Genomic DNA, 14,567 nt, shown 5'->3' on the forward strand with positions numbered 1-14,567 from the left:
TACAAAATAGTAGGAATACAATTTGAGATTCACAAGATAAATTGAACATCTGATTTGGTGCAACAAAAATAGGAGATAAACATGATTAATAAACAAATAAACATAATGAGATAATTATAATTAGTACTGGCAACACAATGTTAAATGAATTGTTATAATAATGCTAAAGAGGTAGGTGTCCATGGGTTATTTCAGATATATTGGTTTACTGCAGTTTATAAAGTTCACGAGCGGATCCATTTTGTCCATAATCACAGCATACAAAAGTTCACTAAGTTTAAACTGTATGTGGACTTACACTTGACAGAGATCTAGGCCGTAGGAAGAGAATCGTTGCATAATTTTCTGAAACTTTGGATATTGATGTTTACAGTAGAACTCAGTTTGAAGAAGGAAGATCGCTTCTCTAGATTTTTATCATACATTTCAGCTGTCAGTTTTGAAGTTTTACTATCAGCCGTGATTGAGCAAAGTTTCAATATAAGCTCTATAGGGGTATGTGTTACTAGAAGAAGACACCAGTCGTTCGTTTAATATGACATCCACCTAAGAAAATAAAGAATGCAGGAGCAAATTTACTGGGCCGATGCTAGCATCTTTATCCAGAGGTGAACCATCCGTTTTTATTATTTTTGCTCTCACGTAGAGTTATGTTTGTGACAGGTCAATATAATCTTCTCCGCTGCCTGAAATATGGAATTCTACGGGACCTCCGTCAAATACGTTAGATAGAGGATGAAACTTAACCCATTGACCGCTTTGAATCGCCGTTTGAGTTCCAGGTAAATAAAAAAGTTCTAATTCGGATTTAACACATTCAGGGGAATCTTTCATGATAAAAGCCATTATGAATCGAAAATAGTACGTCTTCTCTGCTTCACACCTTTCGGAGAAATGAAGTGTTTTCACTGTTTTCGCTTCCTTTTATACTTGCCACTACCAACCATGGTCTGGGCTTTACGAATAGCTTTTGCCGATAATACTTTTCCCGCCTCTTTAGCTCTTTGTTTAGCAGCAGACTTGGTGTTTTCACCTGCCAACACATCATTTCCGATGAGAGCTCTGGTGCGCAAAGCTTCTTTTCTCACCGTTTTGGCTCCTTTCACAAACAAAGGCATAGCAGAGCGAAATAGACTGCGGAAAAAACCGCCGAGACCATAGCCCTTTTGATAGGGTTGACCTTGGTAATAAGGAAGCCCCGAGCCGGTTTGATAAAGATTTTCATAATTTTGAGTACAACATTCGTATGGTACGAGCACCTTGATGTCTTTTTTACAAATAAAACTTTTCCTCTTCTGTTGTCATATTTATAGGATTTGTCGCCTTCGGAAATGAAGCACAAGAATTAACTTACCCCTCTCAAAAGGAACGAATGTACCCGAATTGAGCCGGATTTCCATTTCGATTATATTAAATGAATTTCTTGCTGCTGGTACATAATGCGGTCTGTCGTATTGTACATTTACAGTATCACCATTTTTCCGGTAACTGTCACGACTCTTAAGAGGGGAGCTTGCACATTACCAACAATCTGAGGCGAAACGATGTCACTATACGCATAAAGTAATGTATAAGCATAATGCAGATCTCCCACATATGGACTATTCCAAGTACCTTCGAAAATCTGCGTTTTGAAGCCTAATAACTTGCCAATTCCGAATCATAAAAGATCAACCGAGCTCCATTTTTCGTGACAATTTTTACTCTTTTTATTGAACGATCATCCTGTAAGGAGATTTTATCTTTAAATGATGCTAAAGTCATGGCCTTTAAGAGATCTGGGAAACTTTCGTAACATCCTGGTGGTATTTTTCTATTGGCAACTTCCGTTACACCTGAAGAGTCACCCAAATCAAAGCCAAAGAGATTGTTATCTTTGTTAATATTGTACCAGGTATGCGGGTAAATGATCTCAGAAAGACCAACTTCCCATTCCCTGTTCAAAGATATGGGTACAGGCAATTAAGTAATAAAATGAGAGATAGTATTTTCTGGAAAATAACGTTGAGAGCTATCACTAGGTAACGTCATAAAGAAAGACATCTTGGCAAATGACGATTCTTTATACGATGTGGAGTTTTTATATTCTTTTCACATCGGTCACCCATGCATTAAATTTTGGTGGATAACCTACGAATTTCACATAGTATTCCGTCACACCGTTTCTCGTTCTTTCTCGCAACGTTTTTTCAACAGGATAATATCCCGAATCTGAAATTTTTTGCAGTTCCTTTTCGTAAAAGGTTCCTTCAATGACTTCTCCGGCAAGGTTTTTAAGTCGATAAACAGGTGGATTTCTAGGAAGGATTTCATGGAAGGATCGTAAATATTTCTCTTGTCCAGTTACTTTCATAGCCTTTTTCAAAAATCATTTTTAATTTGCTAACGCGCACTGTATCTCCCACTTTGAACTTAGGTTGAGGTTTAGGTAGGTCTTTATATAATTGATTCCCCACTTGTTTCTCATTATGTTTATTGACATTCGCTGGTTCAGTTTGAATACAGCGATGCCAAGTATGATTATAACTGTGAATTAATTTATCTATTACGTCAATATAACGATATGTATTCATTTCACTGAAATACTTTCACATTTTGCTTTTGAGGGTTCTGGGGAATCGTTCAATGATGCTTGCCTTTTTATGGAAACTTTATGTACTGTTCTCAGTTGTGAAAAACGAACCTTTTCTTTTTTAGGATAAGTTTGAACGATTTTATTCTTATACAGGTCACCTTTGTCAGTCTGTAACAAATGTGGTTTTTCTCTCGCTAAAAATATGTTCAAGAGCTGATTTGACACTCTGACCTGTTTTATCTTTGAGTGAAATAGCCCAAGCATATTTGGAAAACACATCAATACACGCTAGCAAATATTTATATCCATCGTTGTGTTTGGCAAGAGACTGCATATCTGCCAAATCAGATTGAAACTGATCGTCGATGCCTCTGACGAGGACGCGATTGCGACGAAAATGTCGCTGGGTAGGCTTGTGCAAAGTATATGACTCTTTGCTGGTAAGCCAATTCTTGATCGTTTGGTGACTTTCTTTGCCTTTTAAAGCACAATGCAAAGCACTCACTCCACCAAAACTGGCGGGAAGGGCTGGATCGCGATACATTTGAGTCAGATTCATGGTATGTACAGCAGTGATTTTTACTAATAGAAATGTGAACGCTCATTTATAGTTTTCTCTAAAACATACAACCTCTTATTTCTACTTCAATCCTTCTTATGAACGGAAAGCAAATGTGTATGAGTATTTATAGTGTTCCCTTAATTTTGTATATATTTATTTTTAACTTAAATATGAGACAGTAAATAGACCATTATTAAAAAATAAATTTACTTTCTAAACATTCATAATATTCAATACTATAAGCACCATATTTTTCCAAATTGGTAGGACAAAATGTTTCTTTCACTTCATCAAGTACATGTTTGAGACAAACAGATCATAAAAAGTCTTTTGTGATATAATATTCTGGTTTAATCAGAAGTAAATAAAGCTCTTCAGTCCATACATTTCCATAAAATTGCCTGGCTATGTTGGTAGAGTTTAATTTCAGAGCCAAGGAGTTGATAGTTTCTGTTTTATAAATAGCGAGCTCTTCACAGTCTATAAGTTTAGGATACTTCAAATCTCCGTGTTCTTGGATCAGCTGTTCTAGTGACGTCTTTAGAATCGTTTGAAGGCATGCTGTTCCCAAAGAAATGTCAAAGGATTCTGGAAGCTTTTCCTCGTTAATAGGTTCCTCAGATACACTTTCGTAGGCTTCACAAAAGTCCATACATTGATATACGACGTTAGTGACGATGGTACTAATACGTTTGTAATTTGTGGACAATTCTTCCCACTGGGCGATTGTAAGTCTGAGTGGAGAAAAGCAATATTAGACTTACAATCGCCCAGTGGGAAGAATTGTCCACAAATTACAAACGTATTAGTACCATCGTCACTAACGTCGTATATCAATGTATGGACTTTTGTGAAGCCTACGAAAGTGTATCTGATATTGCTTTTCTCCACTCGTTTTACTGTTAGTTGCTTTAACGTGATGTGGTAACCATCATATTCCGCACTAAAATTCTTGGGTAGTCGCAGATTCATTGTGAACACCTCTTGTGGGCTGTGTTGAGAGAAGGTGTCTAAACACGAAGGCTCTAAATTCACACCGTTACGAGTCGGATAATATGAACTCCCGTACTTGCTGTATTCCCTGATGTGCACGGTGATCTTTCCGTTGAAAAGGGTAGGTCCCACAAAGACATTGTTGCCAATATGTGTCAGCTCCTCTGGAATTGTGTCTTCAGTAAAGCGTCCATTGCGCTAAAAGAGGTCGTTTGGTAAAAGGATAATAAGTCTGCGTTATAGCAAGAATAAACTCTTTTCGCAATACTTACTTTCTTCTTAGATGTATTATCTTCGTCTATTTTTCGCTTGCAATTGGTGTTCAGCGAGATGTGTGTTTCTTTAGACTTCTCATGGTGTGGGTCAGAATTACAATCAGAATCTGAAATCTTCGGCACATCCACGTTGAGAGGCTCGTTCTGGAACTGTTGTTCCAAGTCCATCTGAAAAATATAAATTCAAACTATAAAGGCAATGCAACAAATGCAGATTTTCGTACTCAAATTATATAGTAACATCAAATATACGAACAAGAAAAACATATATGATTAAAAATAAATACATACCTTGAATAACATGTCTTGATTGAAACAGGAAGGGCAAAAGCAGGAGCGAAGCATGCAACACAGGTGGAAATGATACAAAAGGGTCCAGCGTCTCTTTATATAGGGTTTGGTCAGGATCCACGAGAACCAATCAGAAAGCGCTAAGGGTGATTACTGAACTAAAAAGAATGCACTAGAAATTCTAACATACTGCAGTCAGGTTGCGGATATAGTATGACATCAGAGCAGCCGGGAGTTCTACGTCAATCGATAAACGTGTACATGAAACCAGATTACAACACAAACAGGATGAAATGTGTGTTTGACGTAGCAATAGCAAGATAATCCGAGCTGATAATGCGTGATGACGTCACGAACAGGATGCAGCACGTCCGGGGTTAAGCCGCGTGGTTGATGACGTAGCAAACCTCGGCAGATCCCCCTCTCCGAGCGCCCCAGCGCCCTGTGGCTCCAAAGTAACCTTTTCTATCTACTTCTTTTTTATAAATTTTTTCGAAAAACTTTTTGTACTATAATCTATTCAGTTTTTAATATCATCTTAAAGTATATGTATTTCTAAGAATATCTGCAAAAAATTATTTTTTTTTATTCAAAATTTCCTTAGATATACGTGAATTTACATTTTGGCTCGTTTTCAAATTTGATGTATAAGCGATAATAAGGAAAATGTGGTTTACGCACTTTGTTGAAATTATTTGAAAGAATGAGTAATGGATAATTTTTCCTCTCGTGCATCAATAAAAAAAAATTAATGTAAGTAGGTTACTATAAATTAAGAATTCCGCGAAGTGAATTATTCTTGGCGCAAACTGAAAAAAAATTCGCCGAGATAAATTTTTAAATTTCTCCATAAATTTCTCACGAAAAATTACAAAATTAAATATCTAGGCATAATTTAAGTCGTATAATCGAAATATGGAAAAAAAATTATATGTTATTTCAGAAAAAGTCCAATTTTATGTAAAAATACCTATGTTAGAATAATGCTATATATAAATCTAATATATATACTAAGTCACGCTTTCCAGACATGAAAAACGCAATTTGAATTTCGTCAATTGGACCAGTAGAACGGGAGATATAGAACTGACCCATTCTTTTTTTTTTACGCAGTGTACATTTCCTTTGCCCCCCCCAAAAAGTAAATAAATAAATAAAAATAAAAAAATAAAAAGAAGATATTTTATTGTCTTCCATGTCCTTCAAGTTTAATTAAAACATAGCTCAATAAGAGTAATTATTTCTGTGTTTTGTTGTGTTTTCTAAATTCTGCATTTAACTACCCAGCCTACAGGAAACAGGATTAAGATTAGGATTATTTAGTTATGGCAAAGTACACGAGGGCTATCTGCCTAAAGGGAAGGATGCTTTTCGTGGAGGACTTTCTAAGGGAAACTGGCTCGTATACACATAACACATGGGGAAAACCACGAAAACGCCCATGCAGCCAGCCCGTTCGCGGGATTAGAAACTCGGACTGAACTGCCAGTGTTCAGCGTCTTTAGCGCCAGGCCGCTGGTGGGCCTACAGGTAACAGTAAACATGTGTTGAGAAAACTTAATGCATCTTAAACACTTCTTTTGTTAAATGTTAATACTTTTGATCTTAATTTTTACTTCAGTATTAATCAAACAATACCTTAAATAAAAATAGTTTATTTTAATATAGTTTTAACATTTAACTACTTTTTTCTGTTATGCAGCAGGAACCCCAATAAAAGATAATTCTTTTAATTATTTAATTTATGCAATAACTTACATCCCAACAATTTTACATCTCAAAAAAGGTAAATACACTGCCTTCCAAAAGTTAAGGAATAGTATGTTTTTTCTGTCTAATTTGAGAATGAAGCAACATAGAAACTAGAAATTTACAGAACATGTTCATTAAAACAGTTCTTTATAATGATTGCGACATGGAACATTTCTAAAGTTCAACATAAACATGAATTACAAATTGAACTCTTGGCAGAGAAATCCAGTCTTGTAGAAACAGTATATCACAGTTTTTTTTTAGGATAAATGGGGTGGTAGCATTACAAAAACGGGTTCTAATAAGGAATATGTCCACACCTAGCTGCAATACATTGCCGGCCGTGACGTGCAACGTTCCATGCTGTCAAGCAAATAAGTTGTCGGTTAGCGAAATGGGAAGAAACGACCAGACACGGAACAATCCTTGTTCAAGCTCATCCAACGACCTTGGAGGAGGACTTAAAGCAACAACCTGTCTCCCAAGGTAGTCCCAAAGATGCTCTATCGATTTCAGTTCTGGGAGTTCAGCTGGCCATTCCATCTGCTCCATACCGTTGTAGAGACATTAGGTATATTTTTGGAAGCAGGATAGATGAAAAATAGCGACCGCCTTCGCCGGAAATCGAGCCACGGACCTCTGGAATACCGGCTCAGCGTGCAGAACCACTACACCACGAAGGCACACTAGAAAAGTGGGAAAAATACCTTATACCGTGATCCTCAAGGCATTCTTCAACAAACTGAGCTCTGTGCGGTCGCGCATTGTTATCCATCAGAAGAGAGCTAGGACCAATAGCAGCGGCATATGAGCGGACATATTGATCAAGGATCTCCTCTCGATATCTCACACCGGTCAAAGTTCCTCCATGGAACAAATGCAGGTCAGTGTGACAACCAAGAGAGATCCCAGCTCAAACCATTATTCCAGAACTTCTGTAACGCTGTCTTTCCACAATGTGCGATTGGTTTATCTGGTGCGTTGTTACCTTCAGATCAGCTGACGACCTGAATCACTCTCCAATGTGAACCTGAACTCGTCTGTGAAGAGAACAGATGCCCACTGTTGACTGGTCCAGAAGATGTGTTCTCTTGCCCAACATAAACAGGCACCTCTGTGTCCTCAGATCAAAGGAACACAAACAACTGGTTGACCTCTACTGTGCAGGCATCTGAGCATTGTAGTAACTGTTCTACCTAATGGGCAATGTGTTTTATTACTCTTTGTGATATTTCGCAGTACCTCATACTTCCTACACTAGTTTTTACTTATAATTTTAGCATTAATTTAATTGACCTAGTTAAGAAGCTTTGAAAATATATTTTTGCAGCGTTTGAAAGCACATTAGATTGCAACTGTTAAGCATATTTATTCTAAGGAGCGGCATATGAGAGGATATAGTGATCAAGAATCTCGTCACCATATCTCGTACCGCTCAAAGTTCTTCCATGGAACACATGCAGTTCAGTGTGACCACCAAGAGAGATCCAAGCCCAAACCATTATTCCACCAACTCTGTAACTGTGTCTTTCCACAATGTGGGATTGATTTTATCTGGTCCGTTGTTCCCTCCAGATCGGCTGACGATCTGAATCACTCTCCTGTGTAAACCTGGACTCGTCTGCGAAAAGAACAGACGCCCATTATTTACTGCTCCAGGAGACGTGTTCTCTTGCCCAACATAAACGGGCACCTCTCTGTAGTCGGGTCGAGGGGACACAAACAATTGGTCGTTTTGCATACAGACCTGTACCGTGCAGGCGTCTGCGCACTGTATTAGCTGAGATTTTTGTTCCTGTTGCCATTAAATGATCTCATCTGGTTGCCATTAATGATGAACTGAGGCACAGTAATGTTACTCCTTTTTGGGGCCGAAAGAGCTAAATAATGGTCTCTCGCATGTATTCTAACTTTATGTCTGCCTGGAACATGACTTCTAGACACAGAATCCTCGGATTCAAACTGATTCCATAATTGGTGGACCACACTACAAAAGACATTGAGGCGTCCTGCAGCAGTATCTTGTAACATCTCCATTTCCATCCATCCGATCGCCCGCCACCTCAACGAATTGGGCAAACGACTTCTCCTGGACATTGACACTCCTGGATTTTGTCCACGAAATTCTACTAATAATTACTGAAGATCAACACTCGTGAACAAAATTTTAATTTTTTACATTTTTTCTTCAACTCCTGTATAAGTATTCATTTCTATATAATACAAGTGGTAGCTATTGTTTTCGCACATATTTTCTTAAAAATTGTTACTCTCATGCATATGAACTGTGAATTTAAACGTTACTGACAATTTTGTAATGGTGAGCTTTGAAAAACGTACTGTTCCTTAACTTTTGGAGAACAGTGTATTTAGTTTAAGTCTGCACGGCAAAATGTTCGTGTTTGTCTATGGAAGCGTTCAGGTGTGAATGCACTCAGAAATGAAAGCAAACTCATTACAAATTTATCCTGTAAACTTCATGCTAAATGTACAGAAGAAAATAAAACAAAAGTAAAATTCGAAAAAAGGTTTTTTAGCCCAAAGGGGCAATTTGCCCAGAAGGGCTATTAATTTCGTTTTAGCATTTTGCATCGTCCACTATAAAACGGCGTTTCACTTTTCAAATTGTTGTCACTAAATAATAGAGCCCTGTATTTTTTTATGTTTTTGTATTATATTTAAAGAAATTAAATAATTAAGAATTTGCATGAATGTATGTGTGTTTCTCGCATTGTAAAAAAAAAAAAAAAAAAAAAAAAAAAAAAGGTGCCTAGAGACACCAAATTTTGAATAGTGTAGTCTTCCACTCGAATATGGGCATCTGGAAGCACAAGTTTGGAATTTGAAATTTGTTTTATTATCTATTTCATACTTTGAAGAACTTTAACGAATTTTTGATTAAAAAACTCAACGATTTCAAAGCGAGTAATAGCAACACTCTACGAAAAAAATTGTCTCCATCGGCGCGAGACTGTCTATCAGAAATTCTAAATGCCGTTTTTAAATATTTGGGAATATTACTGTTGAATTAAATTTTACGGTATTTAAGTACGAAGAACATGATATTTAATAAATGAAGGTAGTGCACGAAAATAAAAGACGCCTCTTTAAAAATAAAATCTGAAAACTCTCAGATTTTTTTTTAAAAATAGTTTTCTTTTCTTTTTCTTAGCCGAAAGGAGCATAAGCCCAGAAGAATTGCGTTTATTCACTATAAATGGTGTGTCACATTTTAAATTTTTCCGCCAAATATTATCTCCCTGTATTGTATGTATGTATGTTTCTCGTATTGTGAAAAAATGACGGTACCTAGAACCATCAAATTTTGAATAACGTAATCCTCCTCTCGAATATGAGCAGCTGTAAAACCAAATTTTGAATTTGTTTTATTACCCATTTCATGTTTTGTAAAACTTAAACGAATTTTTGATTAATAAACTCAACGATTCCAAAGCGAACAATGGCAACACTGTACAGGAAAAAAAACAATTGTCTCCAGCTGCGCGAGATTGTCTGTTAGAAATTCTAAAGATATGGTCTTTTTAAATATTTTGTGATATTGCAGTTGAATTGAATTTTATATTGCTTAAGTGCGAAAGAACACGTCATATTTTAATAAACAAAGGTAACACGCAAAACGTTAAAAAGAAGCCCCTTTGGGGCGTAATATAAAATCTGAAAGCTTATTTTCCTCTTAAGCTCAAAAGGACTGTTAATCACTTTTCAAATTGTTTCCGCCAAATATTATCGCTCTGTTTTATATTTAAAGAAATTAGATAATGAAGAATCTGCATAATTGTATGTATGTTTCTCGCGCTGTTATAAAACAGCGGTACCTAGAGCCATCCAATTTTGAATAACGTAATCCTCCACCCGAATATGGGCATCTGGAAGCTCTAATTTAGAATTTGTTTTGTTATCCATTTCATATTTTGTAAAACTTTAACAAATCTTTTATTAACAAACTGAACGAGTTCAAAACGTGCAATGGCAACACTGTACGGAAAAAAACACTTTTATCTCCAGCGCGCTATGCTGTTTTTAATTATTTTTAGCCCAAATGCTCTCGAAGCGTGTATGTGTGTATAAACGAGAAAAACGTCCCTTTGGACATACTATAAAATCCGAAAGCTTTCAGATTTTTTTTCAATAATTCAGGTATTAATTTAATCACACTGAAGGAGTCAGTTAGTGCCTACATTATTGCAAGAAGCCTTCGTGAAGGTACTTCTAGAGAAATCTAGAAGTTAAGTCTAAATCTCGTTACACATGACGAAACTCCAAAGACATTTAACCAGCCACTCTGTTTGGGGGGATTCTTTACATCGCCACACTTCACTAACGAAATGGATGTGAGGAAGGGAAAAGAATAATAACTAAAACTACTTTGGTTCGATTACTTTTTATTTTATCTTCAAAATAATTAAAATCTCATTTATATCAATTGCATTGCATAAATTATACCTCAGCTGCAAAATAATAATTCACTGTAGATAGTGTTTCTAAATTCTTACATCCAGTATTTTAATTTATTTTCTAGGCTGATCAAAACCTAATAGGAAATGCTTGTCGCAAATTCAACCGTGACGTGGAAACTTTAAAAGGGAAATCTTGCATGGCAAGTGTATTTATTTATGGCAATTAAAATATAAGATTAATTAATAAAGTTAATATAAAACTAAAATTTACCACTAATATGAATTCATTTAAAACAACGATGTTGAGTTTTACTAAAAATTCTGTACGACAAATGTACAGTGGCGTTACTATATCCCGCGATTCTGTACAAACTATTTCGTATATCGGGATGAAGAGAAACCTCTTGTATATTTCGCAGCGCATGCTAAGTAGATGTAATATAATGAAATAATAAGAGAACTAGAATGTCTAATATTGTCTCGTTTCTATGGTAATCACGCAGAAATAGCCTACGTATGCCCGTTTCGGGCAGATGGTGACCGGTCGGAGGGAGGATTTCATTTTTCCCCCTCATCTTGTTTTAACACTATAAATATATCAATAGTGGATTGCAGTTATTAGTAATAAGAAAATACTTGACTTACCTTTCTTTATTTCCAACCCATATTTTATTTCTCAGTTAAATTTGCCTTCCCTCCTCTTCTAGCATTCCTACTCTTTTCATAAATGCTTGCATTAAACTTTGTCAAAAGTAAAGGTACTTTTAATTTATCTGAAAAATACTATTTTACTTATACCATATCTTGAAAACATACTAATAGTACAGAAACTGCACTTCTTCATTTCCCATTCTTTCCCTTATTAGCTGCAATACCTATTTCTAGAGATACCTGACAGCGTACGGTATACAATACAATATATCCTAACAACAACATATATGTGAAAAAAGGGCCAAGTTCGAGAGAAAGGGCGTTCGATGTAGTAGTCGGAAAAAAAGAGTTGAGATCAAACGGATAGCAAGTTCCATAGCAGTTCCTTTAATCACAGCTGTTGGAATGTACTGCTCAAAAAAAAAAAAAAAAAAAAAAAAAAAAAAAAAAAAAGGACAGTCCTATATCTTCCGTTCTACTGGGGCGATTCACGAAATTCAAATTGCGTTCTTCATGTCTCGAAAGCGCGACTTAGGATATATATTAGATTTATATATAGCACTATTCTAACATAGGTATTTTGACAAAAAATCGGACTTTTTCTGAAATAACATACCAATGTTTTTACATATTTCGATTCTACGACTCAAATTATGCCAGAATACCAAGTTTTGTAAAAATCGTACGAGTAGTTTTCAAAATATTAGCTCTCAAAGTTTTAGCTCCTCAATGTTAATTGAATTTGGCAAATATTTATTTATATCTCTTTTTTTATTAAACTTTTTTGATTTTTTCTCTCACATTTCGAAATTTAGGTTCATTCCAAATAAAATTTACCAATTTTTTGTGTTTTATTTTTTAAATTTCTATTTTTAAATAATTTTTATAAATTTTTCGAAAAACATTTTGAATTATAACCTATAAAATTTTTACCATCATCTTAAAGTAGGTATATTTTTAAGCATATCTGCAAAAAATTAGACTTTTTTATTCAAAATTTTCTAAGATATACACAAATTTACATATTTTCGCGTTTTGAAATTTGGCATCTTTTTTTTGATCGATAATAACGCCAAATGTGGTCTATGGATTTTTGTTACACTGTGTTGCCACAGCTATTTTTAACCTTAAATTTCAAGTAAAATTTTACGGAGAATTAATTATATGACATTTTTTCCCTCAATGATGCGTAATAAATATTTATTAATACTATATGAAAAGCTATTTTTTTAAATAAATTTTTTAATATTTTTTTTAATTTCTCTCTATCTTTTTTTTTTTTTTTTTTTTTTTTTAAAATAAGAGTAAATTTTTACCTTCGTTTTATCGTCTGCTACTTTACTTCGTTTAAATCGAATTGTCTAAAACTGAGAATTTTCGTTTGATGTTTATTTGAATTTTATGACATTAACTGCACAATTTATTTCTAAACAAACTGATGCTTTTGAAGTGGCTGAAAGAGCGGCTGGTACTATCATCCATATTTTTAAAGCACAGTATACTTTTATAGAAACATGAGATTTAGGATAATCATTTTTATAAAAGTCAAATTATGATATAAACATACAACCCTCAAGAGACTGAATTAATGGAAGTTCAGTCGTTATGTAGAAATAATCTGCAGCTACTTAATCGCTGGATAAGTCAGCAGATTCCGTGGACAAGTAAGAATAATTATATAAACGACACCCAACATTCTGAATTCAATTAACAACGAGGATACGAAGTTTATTAAATGAATTCAAGAAGTTTTAAAACAAAAAATCAACTCATTTTTTATCCTAAAATGTATTTTGGTGCGTAGCGTATTTTCATTATTCTAATTTAAAATTCTTATAATTCTTAAAATTCTAATTTAGAATGTAATTGTCAAACCCTGATTCCTAATCATCAGTAATATAATAAGTGATTATTACGGTTATTAATAAATCCTTCTTATAAAGTAATTGCAAATATATCAAAAAACTTTCTGTCTGAATGCAAATATTTTTCTGCGCAAATATTTTTAATTTTATATTAATCAAGATTGCACACGATATTATTTATTTGCACTTTAATTCTTAACGTCAGTTCTAGTAGAAGTTACAAATCAATTATATTTAATTAAGGATTGGATTGGATTATTTAATTATGGCAAAGCACACGAGGGCTATCTGCCTAAAGGGAGGGATGGCTTCGTGGAGGACTTTCTAAGGGAAACTGGCTCGTATACACGTTACACATCGGGAAAACCTCGAAAACACCCATGCAAACAGCCCGTTCGCGGGATTCGAACCTCGGACCGAACTACCAGTGATCAGCGTCTTTACCGCTCGGCCGTTTGTGGGCCTTTATGAAATGGAAGGCGATAACTTTATTTAAAATGATTGTCAGAAGTACCAAAATGTTTCGAAAAGTTGGATACTTTTTAATATACTTTCAGAATGCTTAAAGAAAAAGAGAAAAAAAATAAATTTTTTCGTAAAATTTAGTATTTGTATTTTTTTAATTTAAAACTTTTCAATCTTATGATATTTGATTCTTGCGATTTCAAAAATAAAATATTTGACTAAAATATGAATAACATTTTAAGAAACCAAATGTAGGATAAAATTGTGTAAAGCAATGGGCACAATGATAAAACTGTTTAAAGCAGTGTATGCAAGTCATCTTAAGTTAAAATGTCGGTTATACATCTCTCTTATTTATATATATCTTTTCTGAAAGGAACATTGAAAGGCGTGCTTTACTGTATTTTCTCTTTTAACATATGCAGTTTTCAAACGCTTCGTAGTCTGGGTTGAAACGCAATTCAAATAAAATCCGAAAGAAACGCAAATCAAATAAATAAAATCAAATTCTGGAAAATTTATATTAATAAATATATTTAAAATGCTCAGTTCAAAGGAATAAATAGAAAATTTTGAAATAATTATCTGAAGAGACAATGCAACACTAATTAAAATAAAAGTATAAAAATTTAAAAATTACCTAAAATAATAACACTGACAAATATATATATATAAAGAAAACTATTTGAAAAAAAATAAACGCTGCACCTTTATTTACGC

At 34.5% G+C, this 14,567-nt stretch overlaps 1 protein-coding gene across 1 annotated transcript in view; it reads left to right on the plus strand.

Annotated features, from left to right (window-relative positions):
* The window catches only part of LOC146999168 (uncharacterized), a 31,055-nt gene extending 19,962 nt beyond the window's left edge, over positions 1–11,093 (plus strand). The window contains exon 3 of the mRNA XM_085811692.1: positions 10,989–11,093. Within this exon, the coding sequence (XP_085667818.1) occupies positions 10,989–11,093 (105 nt within the window). The remainder of the gene's footprint in view (positions 1–10,988) is intronic.
* Positions 11,094–14,567: the final 3,474 nt, after the last annotated feature.

Source organism: Stegodyphus dumicola, chromosome 1 (genome assembly GCF_044657685.1).
Source record: "Stegodyphus dumicola isolate Sdum_Otavi_A_Nest chromosome 1, ASM4465768v1".
NCBI classification, from domain to species: Eukaryota; Metazoa; Arthropoda; class Arachnida; order Araneae; family Eresidae; genus Stegodyphus; species Stegodyphus dumicola.